Source organism: Passer domesticus, chromosome 3 (assembly GCF_036417665.1).
Source record: "Passer domesticus isolate bPasDom1 chromosome 3, bPasDom1.hap1, whole genome shotgun sequence".
Classification (NCBI taxonomy): Eukaryota; Metazoa; Chordata; class Aves; order Passeriformes; family Passeridae; genus Passer; species Passer domesticus.
Window position 1 is genome coordinate 105,169,158 of NC_087476.1, and position 24,518 is coordinate 105,193,675.

Consider the following 24,518-nt stretch of genomic DNA (forward strand, 5'->3'; position numbering starts at 1 on the left):
GTGTAATGGGAGGGTGAAGCTCCTACTCTGTTTTTCATATAAAAGAGGCTTTATTTCTGCAATAGAACTGTAGCACTAAGAACTAAAGGGCTATATTAGGTACTGGTAGAAGTCCAGACAAGGCAAATTGGAGTTCATCAGGGCCTACAAACATACAAAAATGATGTGGGGTCAGCTGGCCAGTACTGAGTTCCTGATCTTCTCTCTGTTGGCTCCAAGTTTAAAGCCCACTTCAGTTTATTTGCAGGTCTACAGTCAATCTACTACAGTCTGCAATGAAGGAGTGTATGGAGTGTGGTTAAGATTTCTCTCCCTCATCCCACAATGCATTTCAATATTTGAATTTATGTCTTTCTCTCCCCATGAATACTCTTATATCCACACCCAGAGTGTAAAATATTTTCCTTTAGAATGACAAATACTGTGCAAATAAAAGACTATGTAAAATGCCTATAAAGAATTACCCTTTTATCTCACCAAGAGAAAAAAAGAATCTTCTTGGATAAATACATATATTTTCCCCTTAAGTCCCTAAATCACGAAACAAAAGTTCCTGGTGTGTTTAAGAGCAGAAGTTGTAATACAGAGACAACAGGAGTAACTTTGGCATTACAGTATCCTAACTGTTGAAGGAAACCACATGTTCTGAAAGTGATATGCTGATGCCTGGGGCCAGGGGAGAAAAATGAAAACAATTACAATGCCACTGACAGATGTACTTTACACTGGGATTTACAGCATCTTAAGGAAGGTGTTGAACAGCTGACCTTTCAGCCCCAAGGCTGGTGTGTCACAGGGTTTAGGAAGCTCCACTGGTTACCACCAACGTGGGATGAGTTCTGCTCTGTTCTAAAATTCATGAGGACCATCTCACTGGCAAACAAAATTGCTAGAAAATTAAAATGAATCCCCAAATTCAAGTGCAGACAGGTGGTGACAGGAATCTAAATCTAGGAAAATAAATTACCATCTTTGTAAGTCTCCTAGCATAGTTAATGACAGACTTACTTTTTTCACAAGAAGAATTTTCAGTTCCATCCTTCCTACTGGCATCTGAACTGAAAACACTTCTGTATCAAACAGGTCAATTTAACAAACAGGATTTTCTCTTTACCCAGTCCACATCAGATTTTATCTTACAGCAGTCCCAGAAGCAGTAGTCTGTAGTTTGTATCTTTGATATGGTGCTGAGTAACTGCTGCAGCAAATACTATTATTTTCTAAACCCTATTACAAAGATAGAAAATCATGATGGAAAGTTTCTACCACAACACAAAGGCAGGAAAGGTTTACTTCAGCCATAAAAATTTCCAAAGGTGATGAAATGGAGTGCAAAACTTTTGAAGATTAATTTTCCTTTCACTTTTATAGGTGAGGATTAGGCCTAACTTCATTCAAGTCAGATATTGTAGGTCTAAAAGTTTTGCTTTGATGTAAAGCAGTTATAAGTGAGAGAATAAACCACCTGCTTTTTATGAACTTTCAATGTCTAGAGATAACTGTGCTTGGTTAGTAAACACTAGAACAAATGTATTACTCTAATATTTTTACAGGATAAGCTAAGTAACGATGAATAAATACAGTATACTGATGAATACATAAAAAGACCCTGTCTGCAATAGCACTGTGATTTTCAAACCATGAGTAGGCATAATATAATGTTAAAATAAAGAGAACTGTATTCTTGTTTCTTATACAACACCCCTGTTAAAAGTTGTGTGTCTCTGTGTATCAGTGTCAGTCAGGCATCCACACACAGAGTCTGTTGCCTGAAGAGAGTCTCAGCCAGTGGGACTTCCTGCAAAGTTACACTGCATGAATCTTGTTTATGGATCTTGATTTTACACTATACTGAAACCAGACTAAAATTGTAAAATAACACAGTTGAAGCCAAGAAAGTGCTGTTTAAAATTCAATTTACCTATCAGTTACTATTTCTCCAAAAGAGACCAATGATTCTCTCCACTTATTCCCAAACTGAAATTTTATTCCAATGTAGATGTGCTGCATCTGGTGGTGCCAAGCAGAGAAGCCTCTTCCTTCATGATTCTCATTTGAAAGGTATTTTACACATACAAAAACTATGTTCCCCTGTCCTTGCTCAAAAAGTCCTCATCCGTGTCTGCATTATCCCTCCTCTCCCGAGTCTTGTTTGCCAAGTGAGAGCAGGAGGACGGCCAAGGAGTTGCTACAGACAGTCATGTCCTTCTTCATTTCACATGGAGACCTCCTGCCAGTAAATTCATCAAAATTTTAGCGGTATAGTTGAGGTGATATAAGGTTGTGATGGCCCACAAAATAATTTCTTTTTCACCTATGGTCTCCCAATTTTTGTATAAATATGAGGTTACTTGTTAATAGGTTAGTTACATTCCGCTGAGTTTTAGCTCTGTATGAAGTAAGTAGAAAAAGCTTTGTCATTTCATCTTAAATGTAAAAGCATACTTAGAGATTTCACCTCATATATTTCAAGAACAAATATATTAACTGAGTCAAATATCAAGAAACAAATATAGATTCCACAACATATCAGAGCTATTGTTAAGCTAATATTTAATAAATCATATTAAATATTGCATAACAGCAAGAATTAATAAAATAAATCCTTTCCTTTTCCCACTTTATTCTACAACATTTTGTTTTCAGGAGGCTAACTAGGGTTTTCACATCATCCCACTAGATTTTGCAACCATATGGTCAAATGGAGAACACAGTGACTAAGTGGTAGACTTCTAGCCTCAACAATCTGCATTTGAAAAGGAGCAGATCCATATGTTTTTCTTCTTCTTCTCTGTCTCTCTCTTTTCTATTTCCTTTCTCTTTTCTCAAAAATTTTTTGGTGTGTCCTCTACCAGTTGCTAAAAACTTGTCCTTTTTTTGCCTAAGACACAGGATTTGTACACTGAGACAGTTTAAATTCTTAAATTCCTAACAATACAGGAAGCTTAGAGTTTGCTCATTAAAAAGAGCCTTTCCCAGAAGTTAATCTACTGCCTTGGGTTTTACCAGCAGCTTTTGGATTTATGTGTAATTGGAGAACATTTATGTATAATTAAAGCACATACAGACAGGTATGTCTAATGCAAATTGTTTTCTAAGTGGGATGCATCTATTACTGTAAACTAGTGCCAAGATTGCTGCAGCCTAACTCCTTACAGGTCTACTTTTTGAAATTACTAGCTACACATTGTAGAGACTCATTAAAAGTCTGTATTAATGGCATGAAGGTTTTTGATCTTTTCTTTATCATTAACCTCAATGTCATTTAAAATACTGGCATAGATCAGATCCTGGATCAGCAGTTTTCAGGTGAAATCTTCTTTCTTCAGTTAAAAGAATAATAAATACAGGATCTACCATTTTATGCATTTAGCTATTTTGTACATACTCCAAACATATGAGCTTTGCACAGAAAATCCTCGCTGCAAGACAAAAAATGCCAGATGAGAGGTGAGACTGCTCACTGAATATGCTCTAATAAATGAAGTGTATCACTCCTAATATGCTTGATCATATTCAGTTTTAATCAGTACTTGACTATTTAGAGATTAGTCTTTAAAGAGGAGGGAGAGTAGTTACATTTATTCTCACTTGTGTATTGTTTATGGGTCTCACATAACCCTATTACTGAAAAGGGAGTAAAATCAGGCATTGATTTGGCTCACTAGCCACAGTAGCCCTTTTTGAGAGAAGCCCCCGATTCAATTTCTCGCTGGAATGAATTTTTCACAAATAAGGATAATCCTTCATTTAGTGTTTACACACTTGGTTGCCTCTTAGCATTCCTGCCTGTCATATCAAGTTTTAAAATTTTATTGAAAATTGCCAGAATTCATTTATGCATTAGTTGGTTTTATTATAGTTATATGGACGAGCTGGCATTCAACAAATTTTGCATGAGGAAGTAATAATCATGATTTTATCAGAATATAACAGAAGCTATACCAAATTTTGCTTAATTTTCTTGTGACATGCTACTGTTCATGCATGTCCAACCTATGCAGCCAGCACAAAATGAGTATCTGTACTGGCAAAAAGTAAACTATTTTCACTCTCCTACCCTCTTTCTCCCCTTGTCACCTAAAATAGACAAAAATCACTCAGGCCTCCTAATTTATTTTAACAGAGAATACAGGGCAAAATGGATTGCATCTACCCATGTCACCTCCCTGAAGTGTACAGGAAGACTTTGCTCACCAAGCAAAGTTAAAGTTCAAATAAGAAACAAAGTGCCAATTCTTCATATATTCAACAGAATATATAAATTGAAATATGCTAGAAAGAAGTAAAAGCAGAAGAGAAATATGAGTCAAACAGAAGAAAACTTTTTTCCAGCAGAGTACTAACATTTTAAATAAAATGACAAAATTTGTAGTGTTACAAGAACCTTAATCCAGCAACTTTATTTTTTTAAGTAAATAAAGCCTATGAATTCCATTTTCCTCTTTAAAATATTGTTTTGCCAAAATGCCAAAGTCAGCAGTCTTAGCTGTCATCACTGGGCCTGAATTTTAGGAAACAGCTTCTTAAACCAGGAAAAAAAATAAAAATAAAAAAAAAAAGCAGCACTGAGACAGAAGGGGACAGAGAGGCAAAGAGGGAACCTGCTGACTCTTGTTTCTGATCCCAGCTCAGACTGGAATCTGAACTGCCCCATCCTCCATTCCTCTCAGCTGGGCTGGCCACAGGGATAGGAGGAAATCAGGTCTAATATATGATGACATCAACTGAATAATTATAAATACACATTATTGTCATGACATTAATACCTGAAGGAAAATTAAGAGAAAAATTAAAAAAAAAAAAAGCCTTGGACACTGTTCCAGACCAGAGAGTGAGGCAACATTAGTTTATTTTTGAAGTCCATGCTCAATAAATAAATCTGTACATCACCATCAAGAACTGGTGGTCTATTTTGGCATGGTCTTATACCAAAAAAACCCACCATGAATAACACCACATAATAAACACACTACCTAAAATGCAAGCAAAAAAAAAATAGTGAAAGAAAGCATAAATAAAACTGTTGCATAGCAAAAACATCCTTGATTCCATAAATTGGTGTTGTGGTTTTTGTACTGTACACAACCATAGAATGTCGTTTTCTATTACTCCACAATAAAAACAACCCTCAATTTATCACTTACAAATGACTGGATTAATTTATATCTTAGAAGACAGGAGACGTATATAGAAGCTGTTTATTCTGATGGCACCTGACTGCACTATTTTAAATCCATTTTGCTTCTCACCAAAAGTACTGTCACACTTCCTTCAGGCAGAGACTCAGTCTGGTGATTTGACCTCAACAGAAAGGTCCATGAGGCTCAAGACTCATGCAAATAACCAGAAAGCCTTTCATTTCAGTTTTTTGGAAAAATTATATAAAATTATTTCTAACCACATATCAAAGAAGCTTGGAAGCTTTGGACCTGAACTAAAGCACATACAACTACAGATTCAGAAGAGATTGCATATTAAAAGAAAATTATTCTCCCACTCTTAAGCACCACCTAAAACACCAGTAAAACCTTGGGCAATTATTCTCCCACTCTTAAGCACCACCTAAAACACCAGTAAAACCTTGGGTTAAACACATTCCTGCCTAGTTGCCCAAGTTTGTTAGTTCAAAACAAAACAAGCAATTAGACTTGACAGAAATGGAAAATCTAAGTTCAAGGGAATTAATTTTCTCCATCTGAACCTAAATTTTTCAAATCAAGCAAGTCAAAATATGCACAGATAGTATGAACATCCAGAAAGCACATGTTGCTCAGATGAGGACAGTGCAAAATAGTTCATCCTCTTAGACACACAGGACAGAGGGTATGACAAGACAGGCAATCTGCAACATGAGCATGAACACTTTAGGTAAATATGTTTTTTATGTTTAGAGACTAGACCCTACCATCTATGTTGTTAACAGACAAATAATACCATCTCTGGTCATTTTTTTCAAAGTTGCAAAATTCCTCTGCAACACTCCTGAGTCGGGATGAGGCAGCAGTGTTTTCATTTGGTAAGATGTGTGCAGAACTAAGCAGAAGAAAACCACTAAAAACATCTCAGTGCTTTTTGCAGGAACCGGAGACAACAGCTAAAATGCAGAACCTCACTCTGAAAAAGGTAACTTCTGCCAACTGAACTGACTTTTTTGACAGCACTTATGGAAATAAGGACATGTAGAACACACTGATTTTAATTATTAAAACCTGAATTCAATTTTTTTAAACCAATAAAAGCTATAACTTGGGGATGTACAGAAATATCCAAAACAAATGTGAAATGCTTCCACCACCATCAAATCATAAAAAGCTGATGTGCACATGCAGGTCAAACCTAAGTAAATATACCACTGATTCTCTCTTCACTTATCTTTTATGACAGTGTGCAAACGAAGGCTAGAAAATTTTCAGGGTTCAATGTTACATGTATATTTGTATAGTTATTAAAAAAAAAGGAACTGGACTCCTAAGATAATCAAGTTCTTAACACAGAAGCATTTATGACATTGAAAAGTACCCCAAAACAAACATAACCCCTTCTACATTCAAGATATACCATTAAACTCTTTCTTCTGCATGATGTAGCAAGTTTTAAACATATGCAATTACTACAGGGGACCAAGGATATTTGTTCTATCCAGTTGATTGCAGCAGAAAAACTTAAATAAAATAAGAATTTATTTGTGGATTGTTAACTGGTCATACCCCCAAGAAGAAGGGGAAAACCCTCATTAGAACACCACATACCTCTGCCAAGAAAGTCAAATCAATATAACTACCCTGGTTGTGGCCCCATCATATTTGCAGATGTTTTATAGTAATGAAGCTCTGAAGAAAGGTTTCATAAATTTGACCTTAATACCTTTAGATCACAAACCTATCTAAACAAGTCTAATTAATGTAACTTAAAATCAGCTGATTTTCTTTGGTTAGAGGTGTCTGAATTTTACTTATATAATGTTTAAGTACCTCAAACCATTCTTATTGAATAATTCAGTCCAAAACTAGGAAAACAGCACAAGCTGAGACATTCCAAATGTAAAGATTTGGAATTGTTTCTTCCACATTGACTTAGAAAAAGTACCTATTTGTAGCTCTTTTAGAGGTAAACAGTCTCTTTACTATGTTTTAAATTAACCACTAAAAATTATCAGTACTTAAAAATATTAATAACCATAATTGCTATTATTATGATGATCATTATTGTTATTATTATTAAGAAAATACACCAGCTTATTAATGGAGATGAAAGTACACTTGCAAAAAAATAGTTTGATATTTGCTACTTCTGCTACTACAATACCTTAAGGAAATATACTTATTTTTTCCTCCTGAGCCAGCTGGTGCCTTACATATTCCAGCATTTTAAAAACTAGGATGAAAATTACCGACCCTTTAGATTGTTTAATATTCATCATTATCAAAAATGTTGAAGTAATGTAGTGTGAGCATGATCTCTTTGTACCCACAGCTATCCAAGGAACAATACTGGGTAGACAGAAGTCTGGCTGTTCTTTAATAAAGAAAGAAAATTAGGAGAGTTATGCACAGGGACATCTGAATCTCAGTGGCAGCTGCCATATTAAAAAAAAAAAAAAAAAAAAAAAAAGGCCCACTATCACATCCCATGATTTGCTTGTATTGTAATACATTTCAGCAACACGTCCACAGCACATTTTGGTCTTATTGAGTAGAAAAGGGGATCCAGGAGGGATCAAGAAGGATTTACCAACATATGCAACTATGGCTGTAATATCTAGAATGCTGATGAATATTCATTGTATCTCCTTTCAACATAAAAGGCTAAGAAACTTTAGAAAGAGGGCTCTTCTTTGTGAGAGGAGGAGTTGCTGTATGGAGAGGCCATCTTTGCATGTAGTTAAGACAATGACAGCAGTGGTGCCAAAAATTAATATGAAACTTTTCACTTCCCTGGAGAACAATACACGTTTGTGGGAGCAATATGCAAGCAGAAGGAAAGAGGATTGTTTCTCTTGTTATGTTTCTGCCCCCAAGAAGAGGGGGCCCCAAACTAAATCTGAATAAGACTTACTTATCACATCTGTTGGTATTCCCCCTTTTTTTTTTCTTTCCCAAAAGGTATACATCTGAACAAAAAGACATAACAACATTAATACAAATAGCACAAGACCTATAAGAGTGAAAGTTTGAAGTCCACATCTGATCTACATTTATACATTCAGAGAACGTGCAATATTGCATGAAAAAAAATCAAAAGCAACTAGTATTTTTGACAAAACAAGTGTTACTCTGAGCATGGTATTTCTTACTAGTCCCAGTCCTTCCATGATGTACTGAAACAGACATTAGTGGTGATCTCCCCTCCTTGTACAAATATCTGAAGGGAGAATACAAAGAAGACAGAGCCAGTCTCTCTTCAGAGGTGTCTAGTGGCAGGGCCAGAGGCAACGGGCACACACTGAAACACAGGAGGTGCTGCCTGAGCATAAGGAGCAGCTGTTCTACTGTGAGGGTCACTAAGAGCTGGCACAAGTTGAACAGAAAGCCTGTGGAGTCTCTGTCTTTGGAGATATTCAAAAGGACATGGTCCTGGGCAAACGGCACCAAATGGCCCTGCTCGAGCAGGGAGGGCTGGACCAGATGACTTTCAGAGCTCCCTTCCAACCTCAGCCATCCTGTGAGTCTGTGCTTCCTGATATCACAGCAACTGCAAGGACAACATACACTGAACACCATCTGTATTACTAGGCATAAATCTATCCTCTCTGGCAAAAGGGTTTATTAGACATTTGATTCAGAAACTCATGTAAAAGTCTTATCTGAAAGTAAATTTGGTAACTGTTTTCCTTTTCATTTATGACTGTTGTCACCCAGGCTGGAGAAACTCACTCTAGGCTTCACATTAAAAGGCAGTTTTATTTCACAGCATGACTTGAAGCAGTACATAATACTGAAGTAATTTTCCTTCTTTCCAGTGGTATTTTTTTCTAGCTTTTAAGACTCCTTATAATGTGTAGCCTCACTGAAAACACATACTGCAATAAATATTATAAATCATGCGTAGATATCTCAGAGCTTCTAATAGAATTGAGTTAAAATATACTTTCTTATCCTATTAAAATAAAATAACTTGCATCATTTTTTCAATATAGAGGCAAAACTCTTTCCTTAGCCAAGTTTATTTTGCATGAATGAATCGCCATTCCTGTCTTTTGAAATGGATGAGATTTTATTTTTCATAAATCAAGTATGTGTTTTCATTTACAGTATATTACAATTCATATCCAATGTAATGAATTTTTTCTTAAGGGATATTTAAAAATAAATGAAAGAGGTAGCTAAAAGCCTGAATAAAACCATGTCAAGTCTTCTCAATCCTCCCAGCTGTTCTCTTCAGAGGGAGCTGTGCATTTTGGAAGCCATCCCTAATGGCATTGCGACTATGTGACACAGGTGCAAGAGTGAGGCTGTCTTTTAAGTGATTCAGAATGAAGTGAGATTTAGAGCCAAAGAGAGAAGTGGAGAAGAAAGAATAAAAACTGTTGTAAAATAATAATTTTCAGCCATCCGGTGTTGAACTTTTGTTTGTTTGGCTGGTTTTTTGGGTTTTTTCCCTGATATCCATGTTATTAAAAACAATTAAGACACTTGATGAGCAATGGCAGAATCAGACCTGCAGATGCCCTGTGATCATCCTTAGGGAAGTTCCATCAGTCATTCCAAATTTGGAGTCAGCTCAGCACTAAATTTATTTAATGCTGATGCTGTGCACCAAGTCAGTGCAAGCAATGTGAGAACAATAAGGAAGAATGGATGATATGAACTCCTTGTGTGAATGGCAGTCCCAGCAGCTCACATTCAGCATCCCTGTTACCATCAGATCACTTCATAAAAGAAATGACTGCACAAAAGAGTACATTTTCCTGTGCAGCAGGTAGGGAGATCAAATATGCCTGATTTCTCTCTGGAATCCTGGCACAGATGGGCTTGGCCTAAACAACAGAATAACACATCGGTATTTAAGATGTTCCCTCTCTCTCAAAAATCACTGGCTCATTAGGAAAAAACATTAGGCTTACAATTTAGAGTGCTGACTTAATACAACTAATGAAGAAGGATTTCCTGATTCTGTGGAAACCCAGGGAAATACTGTTCCAAGAGCTTATTTTCTCTGGCCTAGCCTTCTCAAGGCAGCATTAACATCAGTGCCCAGTGGTGGCAATTTAGATGTCAGAAATGAGGCATTTTCTGTTATTTATGCAAAAAGAAGCACATATACTGAATACATGTAATTTCCTGTAAATGCTACTTTTGTCAGCCAAATGCAGGGAAATTAAGCTATTTTTGTACTTACACATTCATTAGCAAGAACCCAACAATAAATGGTTGTTTCACATTTGTTAGTTTGACCAAGGAGTCACACATTACAGTGGTAACTTTTTTATGCACAGTATTCAATAGAAGCATTTTAACACATAGTGTCTGTCATGTGTGAGCTATAATATATGTCAAAAAACATTTGTTTCCTCTCAGAACACAAGTAATTTTGGAGAGACAAATAGCTATGTTACCCATTCTCAGGAATTCAATCACATGTTTAATATCTTCCCAGCCTGTAAATGAGATCACACTTTCTCACATACACTTCAGTGGCTGTTTATTTTGCAGTTTACCTTTAAAGGACAAATTGATTTTTTGTAATCTGTTTGCCACATTACCCCAGTAGTGTAACCATCAGAGAGAAGCTGACTCAGCAGCAGTAAGGACCACATAATTTCAGATGTGCTACTTGTCCCTTTTTCTTTCAGTCAGCTTTGCTCTGATGCAGTGAGCAGTACTTTTTACTTTCTCTGTCACTGAGGGAAGACACAAGTAATTAATTCCAGAAAAAACAGTAACCTCAAATGAGCAGTGGTGAGAGGTTATACACTGTGAAATGGAGTTTTACAATGATATATTAAAAAAAACCCCAGAGATAAAAGGTAAACTGCCTTTTTATTTTATATTATTGTAAAATCTCTGCTAAGTTTATATTAATCAAAAATAAAATATCTTATTAAAATAGCTTAAATGGAGCTAAGAAATAAGAACTCAAAGCAAATTACTGTGTTACACATCTTTCTCTTCCTGGGAAATACGAAAGTATCAAATTCCAAACACTGTACTGTCATCTATGAGGAAGACCACTAACACCATTTATGACCTGGTATTTCTCAGTCACTGAAAGGCACTCAGAAACTCTTGTGCCAAACTGTGATGTACCACACAAACCAGCCAAATCACAAGCCTTTCATGGTTCCAGAGAAACAAAATTTGGCAAATGTCTGTTTCTTTATTAAGTTTAAGATGAAAATAAATAGATGTAAGCAACATCCTTAATTTGATAAACAATAGAAGATAAAAAAAAAAACCCTGTGACATGAGGAGGTTCTTCTGCAGCACAGAGGGCAGGGACAGCAAAGGGACAGTACACACCAGATGTGCTCTAAATAACAGAAACTAAATCTCATCTCAGCTGCAGAGAGTTAGATTTGAATATAACTCCCCATGCCTGAAGAGATCTAACATAATGATGTGAATGCTTGCAAAGTACAGAGGAGCTATGACAAACTCCTTTGATGCCTGTGCTGGATGATACACAGAAAACTCAGTACTAACTAGCAAGGACACAGCAAAAAGAATGAACAAGTAGAGATGAAGATTCCCCATAGCAGAAATGGCCTCACCAGAGCACCTGTGCCTGCATGGGGAGGCCCAAAGTCCATTTGTCACACCTCAATCCAGACTCTTAGTCTGGTTAAATTCTGAATTATGACAGATACCAAATCAAATGTTCCTGTCCGTGTCTTTTTTTTTTTTGTTCTTTTTTTTTTTTGTTGTTGTTGCTGGGTTTTTTTGTTTGTTTGTTTGTTTGTTGTTTTTTGGTGGGTTTTTTTTTTTCAGTCACACAGAGTCAGAAAGATTGGAAAAGTGTGGGTTTGTGTATAGCCTGGTGCATACCAGTTCTCAGAATCCAGCCTTCGCCTTCCGTTCACAGATACGCATTTTCCTTTTCACTAGAGAACTAACACTGTGAATGTTAACACTGTTACAGCTTAGAAAGAAGGACTGCAAATGTGACTGCTCTAATCAGACCTTTTTGTGTGGGTTTTTGTTTGTTTGTTTATTTTGTGTTTTCTGTTCCTTTGTTTGGTTTGTTGTTGGGTTTTTTGGTTTGTTTTTGTGGGTTTTTTTGTTGTTTTTGTTTGTTTGTTTGAGTGGTTTTGGTCACTTGTTTGTTTGGGTTTTCTTTCCTCTGGAAAGAGGAATGTGCTAATTTGCTGGATCATGGCTACTAAAGTTTTCAAGCTATATGAAAAACTTCCTGGTAGGCCTGGAGGTGGCCTACACAAGACTCCCCCACACCAATCTTTACAGATACCATTTGTGCTTAATTAATTAAAAAAATTAGGGAGATGCGATATTTTTACAGTGACGTTTTCTTATCATTAAATTAACCTAATTAGGTCATGAAATTTTTGTAAAGTGCTAGGTAAGTGCCAACTGTAAAATGACAAATGTAATATTTAGATAGATATCCTCGGTAAAAATAAAAAACAGCAGGCTGTTTAATTTCATAGAAATATTGTATCATAAATCTAATCTGAGCATCATTCATTTAAAAAAATGCTATGCAAATTGCCATGACTGCTAAATATGGTTTTAGAATAAGACTACTTAATAGAGTAAGTAATATTTTAAATGTCAGCCAACACACCATGAAAAAAGAAAGCTCAATTTAATTAGGCTGGTCATTTGTATCTTAGGCAGTCAAAGGATTAGCATGTAGAGTAAGTGAAGGCTGCACAAAGCTTTGTGCAGGTTTTACACAGGTATTCACTTTCATCTCAATAAAAGATTTAGTGTAACAAATGTTGGCTTACAGAGTGCTTTGGTGCTTATGGCACAAAAGAGCTTCTGTGCTTCTGAGCACAAAAGAAACTTGCTGTGTTGCCATGTAAAGGTCAAGCACAGTTTTCCAAGACTGGGGCTAAAAAAAACATCTAAAAAAAGAAGTGGCTTTGCTGACAGATCTGTAGTATAGTAGTACAGACAAGTTTTTTTTTAAATAGTTTGTTTATGTCAACTTTATTTTGGCTAATTTCTCTATAAAATGAGAATAACTGTAGTACCAGTGGAGAGGTAATCACTGGTACAGCCTTATGGGATTGGAGGGGAAAGACAGAAGGTTTGGGGTAATATACTAACTTGAACTTTTTTGTAACCTTTTCAGCAGACTTTGCCTACTGTAGACTGCAATGCATTGAAGAAAGCAGGGCTAATACAGCTCACTTGCTGTGAGAGACACACTTTTGCCTGGCCTTAACACAGAGTGGTCTCTATACAGTAAGAAATAAGTCTTAGTACATATTAGAAGCCATTCCAACTGGAACTGTTTTCTGTCTCCTTGGAAAGTGGAGCACAAAAGAAGGTGGGGCAGGCACATGCAAAATCTGCACCTACTCTTTATAAGCACAGGACTGAGACAGATGCTGTGTGTTATAAAACAAACTGACTTGTATAGCACATTCATGACATTAGGAGTGCCCATATTGCAAAAACTGCCAGTCCAAACTACAGGAACAGCATGCTCACTGCTCCCAACTACTGTGCTCTGCTTCAGTTCAAGAGGAAGAGAATGATAACAGATTTTCTCTGTTTTGGGGAGAAAGTAACAAGACTCTCAAGTGCAAATTATTTTCACAGCCAAGCATTATTTGAAAACTAAAACAGAATAAAATTATCATTTTAAACTTTCCAGAAGACATCTCCCTTTCCTCTTTTGTACTTTTATGCTGAAGTATCTTATCAAATCTTCTAAAAGCTGGGATTTTTGAATCAACCTTGAAAATTGGAACAGCTTCCGCTACAAGTTTCCAGCCACTTTCTTTTCATATGTACTGTAAAATATGCTAATAGAAAGAAGAAGCAGTTGTAATCTGCTCATTCAATTGAATTTGTCAGCCTGCATATATTTATTGTGTCATTGAACCCGTATTTGCCAAAAGAATGTAGGCCCACTTACACTCCAGGCAATCAGAAGTTATTTATGGGTGTACACTACTGAAACTTATAATACCATTTCCACCATGGAGTTATGAGGAATTCCTGGGAGACAATACAGGGTTGATATTTTTTGGGGTTTTTTTAAGTCTCCAAAACGAAGAACAGTGTAGATTCTGTAAAAGCTGAAAAGTTTGGAAATGTATTTAGGTTTATTTAATACAAGGAATGCAATGACCCCAAATCAAACAGCACAGATGTGAAAGTCATCATTTCCAAAAGTGGACATGCTGCAGGAAGCCACAGAGTCTAGCAAAGGACTCATGTTGTGTGAAGTCAATGGAATCTATAAGATTCAGACTCATCTAGTGACAAAAGCAATGCCTTTCAGCAGCACTGACTTCATGTATACAAGCTGAATTCAATATTGCCTCTGTTTTCACCCATTTGAAATGTACATTAATGGTGTCTTCTCTCCTGTCTTGATTTATATATGATTGAAGCCTATGCAAATCACCAATATTTGAATATAAATTTTGAGAGAAAAAGAATCCCCTTAGATGTGTTCACCTGGAACACCACAAAATGCAACACTTTGAAGCCTCTGAAATAAATCAGAGATAGTTGGTTAATTCAGGAATAGCACACAAAGCTTGAAGGGCATTGTAGTTGTGGCTTTTTGATTTAGATGTGTGTAAGTATGGTATGGTTTATTATTTTCAAGAAGAATATAAAACTTGAGGTTTTAATTGCTATTTTTTTACACTGCTATTACAAGCAAAGAGATTAAAGCACTGTGCTACATTGAGAACACAAAGCTGAAACTTTAAACCACAGCAAAAGACAAATTTAAACATTTGAACACGGGCTGAATATGGAAATTCCTTATAACCAAGCTATAGCATGGTATGGCTCAGTCTTCTTCAAGACCTAAGTCTCTCACATAACAAACCTGGTTGACTAACACTGATTTAGGAGAGAGGAAGAACTCTCATTCAACACTAACACAACCAGTGAGATTTAGCAGCACTCAGACAGAAGAAAAAACCCTTCAACTTTACACAACTGCACATTCAACTCACTCCCCAAGACTCTCTCATTTTAGGGTGCAAACCAAACTTGAGAGATCTCTTACTAATTTTCTGTCCAAGAACAGTAACTTTTCCTTGACTTTACCTGCTGCAACTGGGCTGGAAGGATTAATATTCTGAACTACACACCTGTTCAAAAACTTGTGGCCTCAGCCCATAAAGGTCACAACCTAGATCTGAATTCAGGTGTTTCTGAGGCCTTAACAGCTCCAAGCTTTGAATAAACATCTGTCATCCCATCTTTTTAGCATACATGTAGTGGCATAGACCGTGCATTCAATCAGGTTAATCATTAGTCCTTTAAATAAAAAGTTAAGTATGTCTTTCAAGGACTGGAGCTCCAGTCTGCACCATGTTCCTTGTATATGCTCCAAGTAATAAAAACAAGTGAGTGAAATTTTCAACATCCTTTGAACTACTCTTCTCAGCTATAAACAGCAAGGGGAAAAAAAAAAGAAAGACTACATATATACGTAGGCATATGTATGCAAATAGAAAAGACTAAATATGTCATCTCCATAAACCCCAAAACCTTGAAACAAATCCAAAAAAGCTTACCCTTGCCAACGTCAGGGTTCCTTGTTTACATACACTGCAGCGGACCCTCAGTTTTCCAGGCTTCACAGCTTGGCAGAAATTTTTGCAAAAAACATAAAAACTGTTGTAACTTGCTGCACCTGTCAAGAAGAGAAACAAACAAACAAAACAACCACTTTTGATGTAGACTGAAAATTGGCAGCAAACTGTCATGAAAGCTTTCTGGTTTACTCTGTAAGTGATAAAATAATTTTAATTTCTGAAGACAGCTTTGTGATCATCTCTTCTCGCCTGGTCTAGTTCCTAACACCTTCCAATAGCTCCTGCTTCTTGATCAATAAGTATGGGTGAACTACACTATACCTCCTTGAAAATGCATCCAGAGCTTACCACTGATCAGCACCAACTGAAATCCCTGGCAAGTGATGTATGAGATTAATTACACCAACCCTCCATAATTTGCATCTCACTTCTACTCTAAAATTGTTTAGCTGCAATTTTTATGAGGTCAAATTACATGAAAATTTCTTTAGATGAAGTTTAAAATATGAGTTTGACTGATACCACAACACGAAAACAATTTAGCAAATTTACTTCTATTCATGGAAGACTGGAAGCCAGTTCTTTATTCTTGCTGGCAGTCTTATAACCTAGCAAAGTTTGCAAACTGCTGCCAAGATATTAGGCCAAGTAAATTTTCAAGGAAAATGAAATGAAATGCATTCTGTTCTGTGAAACTATGGAACAGAATGTGATATGCAGAGAATTGTGAAAGCCCAGGGCAATGCTAATGAATTTGATTTCACAGGCAATGCCGAACACTTTTTGAGTGAAGCACTTTTTAGAATAGCTGTGGCTGTTCCTTAAAAATGTTGGAATATCCCTGGCATGGTTTTAATCTAGACTGGACATCTCCAAGTTCAGAGACTCGAGGTTATCATCAGAAGTTGAAATGAGACCAGAATAAAGTTTCAAACAAAAATTTCTCAATATCAAAAGGATATTTGACCCATTAACAGTGGTGAAGTTCAGAATCAGTAACAAACCCTTAGAGATGAAAAGTTTTTCACTGTCTTTCTCCCTATTCTCTTATTTCTCCCTACATTGATCAGAAATATATGTTTTATGTACACGTGAACACTAGCACATTACCACAGTAAATATGACCTGGAATAATATTTTTAAACATGGCTGATTTCCTTTATTTTCACATGTTCCTCACACAGTAAAGGGTCAGATCCTGTGTTCTGCCAATGCAAAATGTCAATCAATTACATTTTATACCTATTCATGGCTGTCCTGATTTAAATGTGCTTGAATATAATATAAATGTAACTCAAATATATATTTTCAGTTTCCAAAGCTCAACCTCAGAGAACTGTGTCATCCAAAAAATCTTTTATTTTCTAAGAAAAAGCATGCAGATGTCTATAACAAAGATGTACACTGTTGAAAGAAATTTTGTAACACTTTTTCAATTTTTCAGAAACATTAGCTACATAAGAGTATATCAGTGATGTATCCAAAACTTTTAGTCAACTGATCTAAAGTGTTTTCATTATGCTGCCTTGGAAAGTATTAACCACCATGGCAGAACACAAAGTACTACAGAATTTAAATTGAATTCAGTTTTTGAGGAAAATGACTCACTCCTATATTCACACACTTACACACTTTTCATATGAATAACTCAAAAGGCTCAGAGCACGCATGTCAAATCAGTCTAAAACACAGTTCTGGAATTAAAATAGTTAAAGGAATAAAGATTTATGCTGAGCTATTTAATATATATTCAATGTTGTGAAAGTTAATATGACAAAGTTTTGGACATCTGGATATCCATTCACTTGTACTTTGCTGGAGGCTCTGATTACTGGAACTGAGAGCACGTCTGGATTAAACTTGATTTGAGCTAAAATCCACATCAAAAATCTAAACTATGGTATTGCATGTGAGAAGGAGGACACTTGCAAGTGACTTAATTTTACTTTTGGCAATTCTTCTATGCAGGATCAGCAGATCAATCAATAAGAGTAAAGGTTAATACCTTTAGCACAATTCTAAGGGAATGCTCCATGACTTAAGAAAGCAAGAATGTTATTGCTAGTAGAGGTCCACAATAAACAAAATTATTTCAGCCACTTATTCCTGACTTGGTCTGAACAGCAGGAAGTGATACCAGAGCCTGTTATCACCAGTCCTCTCCCATTGTTCCAATTTGTTCTGTAGGCTGTCTAATGGGACTAGTGAAACTGCTGCTTCTATTCACACTCACCCTGAGTAATTCTGTGGTGCCAGGCTCACTGTCCTAGTTCAGTCCTGCACTCCAAACTGATTCCTGGCATGACCCTAATGAAATCCTTCCAGTTAAACAGAACCATCTTATTGAGACATGAGCCCTTACAGCATGAAATAATTTGTTAATTGGCTGATGCCTTTCCAGATCCAGTCCTCCACTCCCTGCTGTCTTGTGCCCCGTCTCATATTTTTTGCCAAGGATTAAAATTTATTTCAAGGATTAAAACACTTGAGGCAGGAATCATGCTCTCTCTCTGCTTTGTGTTCTAAGCTCATTCCATCTGGACTGAAAGATAAAATTATTTTATTGATAATAGTCTGCAAAATATTCACAGGATAGTATACATAAATCAGCATGACTGAATACTGCAGTAAAAAATAGTAGTCATAGGAGAGGCCTAAAATGAGACATATTGCTGATTTACTATAGAGGATAAATCTTATGCATTAGCTTGATATTTGCTCTGTGCAGAAATAGACTACATTAGCTCAATATTCATTTTTCTTAGCACTTTCAATTTTGTTTTCAGTTTTCATGAATATAAAAAGTCCTCCAAACACATTCCCTGTGCACAAATTTGAAACACAAGAAACAAATTTATAATATAATGGGTTGGAGCAGTTAAGCAGCACAGATCTATTCAGAGACACAGAATAACTTCAGAAATATCTGCTACACCAAGGAAACTGGAAAGGCACAACATGAGAAGAGGAATGCACTGATTTTAGAAGGAATGTGTTAAGTGGAGATTTTCAGCAACACATTCACCATTTTATGCAGATGTGCTGATCACATTCTCACAAAGTGCAGTTACATCATTAGGTGCACGTCCTGAGCAGCCTCAGCAGGCAAAACAAAGACTTAATTAAAAATGCAAATGCTGCAAGTCTGCTTACAGTACAACACTGATGGCCAGCATTAAGCTCTTCACTGACTTTACTGACCACATTACCATGGCCCTTGGCTGAGACTGCATCCCCTTGGACCCCTTTTCAAAGAGAAACTGAAAGACACAGGAACAAGGAAATCTGTCTCACGCACCAGCTCTGACACATCAACATTAATAAAGAATGTAATTATGGCACAGTGCCAATAATCACTAAAATTGCTGCAGAACCAACCACACAAGTAAATGTATGAGGCACAAACCGTTTGGGTGTACAGCTTTAATGAGAATTGAGAAAACAATATATATTTTGCAGTTTTCACTTTCAAATATCATATAAAGCCACTTATTACATGCTAGTTTTAGGAAAATGCTTGATGGTTTTCTTTATGGAGTTCATTTAATTAAGTTGCCTTTATGGGCCAAAAAAAAAAAGAAAAAAAGTTAGGATGATATGAATACAAGAGTCCTCGCATTTATGATCTGTGTTAGGACCTGTCCTCTCACCCCAATGAGACACACTCTCTCTTTTCTACCTCTTCAAAGCTAATTTTCTCACAAATATCACACACACAAAAAAAAAAGGTCTTAAAACTGTTTTCGCCCTTTAGTATTTTATATAAAAAGGGGAAGTAGCTTTCTCTGGTGTGTATCCCAGTGTTTTTATACTGTCTCCCCATTTAGGTTTTTAAGCTCCTTATGACCTGAATTACTTCCTCATTTCTGTGTTGTTAATGATGACCATGCAGTGGGAGCTTTGTACAGGTTAGTGATAGCATAGACCAATTATTTTGATATGCATGACTAGTTAATGAGAAAACATTAGTCATAATGACTATAAACTTGATCCTGAAATGTCTAATCAGTCAAAACACCCATTATCATCTCTATGACTGTTTAAGTGAATAAAATCTAAATAGGGATATTAGTAGCAAACCTAGTGTTTTCCTTTGAACTGCATTTTCATATAGATTATACTGATTACTGAGTCTTTCCTATAATCACCTGTTTAAAACAGGACACAGCTACAGGAAATCTTTCAACAGATTGAAAACTGCATTAAGTTAGCATTGTTTCAGATTCCATTATATTTACATTTAGACTAGTTGTAATTTGTAAAATGTAGACTGACTGTCAGAGACCTCAGATTGTTTTAGCAATTTGCACCTACATAATGAAAAATACACAGTTAGCAGAGAAAGAAAAAAAGTATTCTTCCAACTGTGTTCACTTTAAGGACTTTGTTTAATTCAACACAGTAGGAGGAAAAATGTCTGAAATACAAACCCAAAAGGCTCAAAGTAGCGAAAATTTTCACATAAAGCTAAGTTAAAAAAAAAAAAAAGAGAAAGTATAAGTAAGAGAAATTACTTACATGATCTCATTCACTTTGCAAAAATACAACTGGTATGTTCTGTCTTTAAACTTTTGTCCTTTTACCACTTTTCTATGTCTGCAAAGACTTCACAGAGCACATAGTTTTCCTCCCCAGACCCACGTATATGGATGCACACATTTATAAACTTTTCTAACTGTTCTACATTATACTATTCTTTATGATACCTGTCTTATTTAAAACATGAAAATGGCATTTATTTAACAGCTAGATTAATCTAAACTGGTTGTGATATATTCTAGTGAGAAAAACTGACACTTTTATGGTTTGATGCAATTCATCCTAAAGTAGATATTAAAGAAATACAAACATGTCAGATAAATTGTGCCTAAAAAGGTCTGTTTCTCCCTTTTGTAGGGATTTAGAACCACGAGGTGTGGTAGAAATATTTACTTTGCAAACATCTAAAATTAGGGAAGATGAACCCCACAGGGTGATGCCATGCAAAAGAACTCATGACTAAGAGCTGAAGAATTCTCCAATATGGATAACAATATGAAATAGAATAAATCTGAAAAAAAATCCCAATAAACCAACCACAACTTTTTCTTGATACTCAAATATGACTTGCAGAATGTCTATGGATCTCAGGTAATTAAAGTATATGGAATACACAGCTATTCAGAAAAAAAAAAATTGGACTTGTCACTGTTACAAGGACCAAGCATTTAAGAAGAGTTGAAATTTGGCTGAAGAGTGTATAATGCCTAAGAGGTGGAATATCAGAAGTTACTTGACAAAGACAATGGGGCACACTTATCTTTTTAATGCCTTTTCAGTGAAAAATTTTGTGTGAGAAAAAACAACCAGGAGACAACTATAAATTCAAAAAATGTAAAAAAGCACACCATTTGATCTATCTTAAACTACTGGAATTCAGGACATTGGTATATTAGACTTTCTTTTCCAATCATTATCATGAAAGAATCATCTGCTTCACTTTTCTGAGCCCCAGTATCATTTACCTCCACTTTCTTTTATATTTCACCCAAATCCCTCATTATCTTTTTACCCATCTAACTTCTGTAATTACCTTTTCCCTGTCTCATTCCCTTTCTTGACCTCTATATAAGGTCACCTTTCTCTTACCTCTCACAATATATCTTCCTCTCCTTCAGCTTGTTCTCTGATTTTCAGACAAAGGAGCAAAATTCAATATGATTGTTCATATTAACAAAAAGAGGTGAAGGATTCAAAAAGAGGAAAAAATAAAAACCACCAAAAACCAACTGTGATGATTCTGCCAGATAGCAAAACATGGAATAAAAGAACCCCAAAACCAAACAACACATAGAAATTTCATGAAACTGCTGAAAGCTGGGCAAACAATACATGGGAGAAAAACAGTGATACAACAACAAAGTGTTCAAGACTTAAGAGTGTCAAAAGGTCTCCCATAAAATGTATTTCTTGTGCATGAGGAAACCACCATGCAACAATCATAATCCCCACAAAGCTCCACTTGAGCTGCTTTTTCACATCATTGAGGGGAGCTAGTGTGACCTGTGGTGATGACAGCTGGCTAGGCCTGGTTTATTTGCAGCTGAAGGCAGCAACTTCTGAGTTCAAGCCTAAGCACGTGAAGGGAAGTGAAGATGCTCCAGAAGTCTGCCTGGGTCGCACAGATCATACAGTGTAGGCTTCAGCATGAGCAGCAGATCCAGTTAGTCACAGTTTCAGCAAATAAACTAAGAAATGTTTAAAAATTAGACCAGTGGTCATCAAGAAAGTCCAAAAGGACAAGGCTGGTCCCATATCAGGGCAGAAAAACAAGAATATTCAAGATATACATCCAGACACAGCACACTTAGAAACATACCCCAGTGATGCAATAAAGGAAGGGACCTGAGCTTAAATGTAACTGCTGGGCCAGTGGGCTCACTGAGGATGTGTGAGGTAAGAACCTCTGACAAGGCTTCCAGGAGCTCTTTCTCACACAGCTCTTTTAATAAAAGTCTGACCCAAGGTTACACAACTGCCCATTGCACAACTGGCCTTTGACACAACTAGCTAAATACCCAAGGAGGGAGGGAGGTTGAAGAAGTCAAAATAATGGCTACTGAGTTACTTCTCTGTATTAGCTCTCTAATTACTTCCCGAGTCCCAAAAAATCTAGCTCTACTCAACTACGATTACAAATCAATTAATTACAACTACGAAAGGCTGGAAACCAGCAACAACATACTTGCTGTTAGCTTTGTTACAATCTGTCACCCCAATACACACCATTCTGTAAAGGTTTGTTTTTTGGAGCACTCAAGGAACACATAATGAGGTAGCAAGGCTTATGGAAGGTAATTGATTTATTCAAGGTACTAAAAGTTTATCCTTGGAAGGTCAAGGCGTTCTTGGCTGGGGCTTTGACCAAACTGGTCTGGTGGAAGGTATGACTGCTCATGGAAGCAGACTGGAACTAGATGATTTTAATGACCTTTCCAACCCAAGTAATTCTATGATTCTATGATTACAAAAAAACCCAAAAAAACTTTGCAAGCAGTTTTTAAATATAAATTATATTTTCACTGAATGAAATGCAAAATTTTCTTGTGTTAAAATACCTAGTTAAAATAAAGGAAATAACGTTCAGGAATAAATGATCAGTTTTTACAGTACACTCCCCCAAAAAATTGTTCCAGGACTCGAGTATCCACTATCAGCAAAACAGAAATAAACAGTGAAGTTACAAAGTTTGCTAGTGATACAATTTTTTTCCGGGTAGTAAAAATTAAGGCCAACCAGAAAAAACACACTGAAGACTGCAGAATGCTGAGTGAGAGTAAAATGAAAAATTTAATTCATTGTAGATAAATGTGAGGTGATATACATAGGAAAAATAATTTTACCCAAACAGTGATCGTTTTGACTAGTTATTATCACACCAAACCAGGATCTTGGGGCTATAATAGCTAGTTGTATGAAAATGTCAGCTCAATGCTCAGTGGCAATCAAAAAAGTAAATTGAATGCTAGGAATTATTAAGAGAGGAATGGAGAAGGAAATCCAAACAAACAAAAAAAACCCACCCCAGAAAACATGCTGTACAAAATCTGTAAAAATCCATTATATGCTCCATTCTCAGTAGCATGTGCAATTCTATCTTTGCTTTGTATTCATAAATTCTGCAGATACATCTTTCACAGGACTGTCCATTAATATACAAAATTATTTGTTAGTGGTTTTATTCTGACATTTCAGTGTGTCACAAAACATTGCACAATAACAATGTACCACAGAAACTGTCTTTTCAAATGACCTGTGATAGTTTTCTTCATCTTCAGTGCCCTGCATGTCAGGCTCCAGACACTGAAGGTCCCACAGAACTAGAATTTTAATGACAATTTACTTCTCTTAGAAACGAAAGAGAGATGGAAAATGGCTCAGGAAAGATGTATCTATAACTTAGTTGATACAATGTTTTTCAATGAAGACAGAAAATGCCACTACTTGCACTTTTAAAATTGAACAATTTAGTTTCTGACGTGTGCTATTTAATGACATAAGGAACTTATTTCAATAAAAGTAATATTTTAAAGAAGTTCCTTAGTTGGTTTTACAAGTGAAAAGATATATATTGGCAACCATTTTCTTAAAGGCTTGTCCAGAAAAATGGAAAAGATTGAGTGAAAATGGCACTTTACCCTGCTCTCTTATCTCAACATAATTGCATGGTCATTGCATCACTTTTATATAATGCAATACCAGAACTATACTGTAAAGAATAGGAATGATTTTAAGAAAAAGGTCAGCTTAGAATTTCACGTACTCTGTTCACACTTCTCTAAACTGGAATGTTGGATGTGCAGCAACACCCTTTTGCATTTAGAAGACAGTTTTGAAAATACAAACCTAAGTCAAGAGGTTTCTTTATCTCTTTAAACCATTGACCAAAAGGGTTTGGGAAGAAGTGATACAGTTCTTACGGGCTATTAACACCAGCCTAGGCATTTAAGCAATGGGCAGTAAACACCAGCTTTTTTAAGCAATTCAGTTGTAACACATGCTAAATAACTTCCTTTTGCAGAGGAAGAAAAACACAGAACAAAGTATTACAGGAAAAGAAGGAAAGACAGACAGAGGGAAAGACAGACAAAGAGAAAGACACAGTGCACTCTAAACTCAGAGCTTAAACCTCAAAGCACCTCTAGCTCTGCATTAACTAACAGAATTCCCCATCCACAGATTAGCTGAAAGGCAGCAAGATTCATCGCATTAAAGTTAAATGTGCAGAAAATGGAATCATCGTAATCCTCACTGACATGTTTACATGTACAGTCTGCTG

At 36.1% G+C, this 24,518-nt stretch overlaps 1 protein-coding gene across 2 annotated transcripts in view; it reads right to left on the bottom strand.

Moving 5' to 3' along the window:
- Positions 1-24,518, bottom strand: part of PRKN (parkin RBR E3 ubiquitin protein ligase) — a 675,810-nt gene that overhangs the window by 425,095 nt on the left and 226,197 nt on the right. For both annotated transcript variants that reach the window (XM_064414870.1, XM_064414871.1), the window contains one exon: positions 15,680-15,798. In XM_064414870.1, the coding sequence (XP_064270940.1) occupies positions 15,680-15,798 (119 nt within the window). The remainder of the gene's footprint in view (positions 1-15,679; positions 15,799-24,518) is intronic.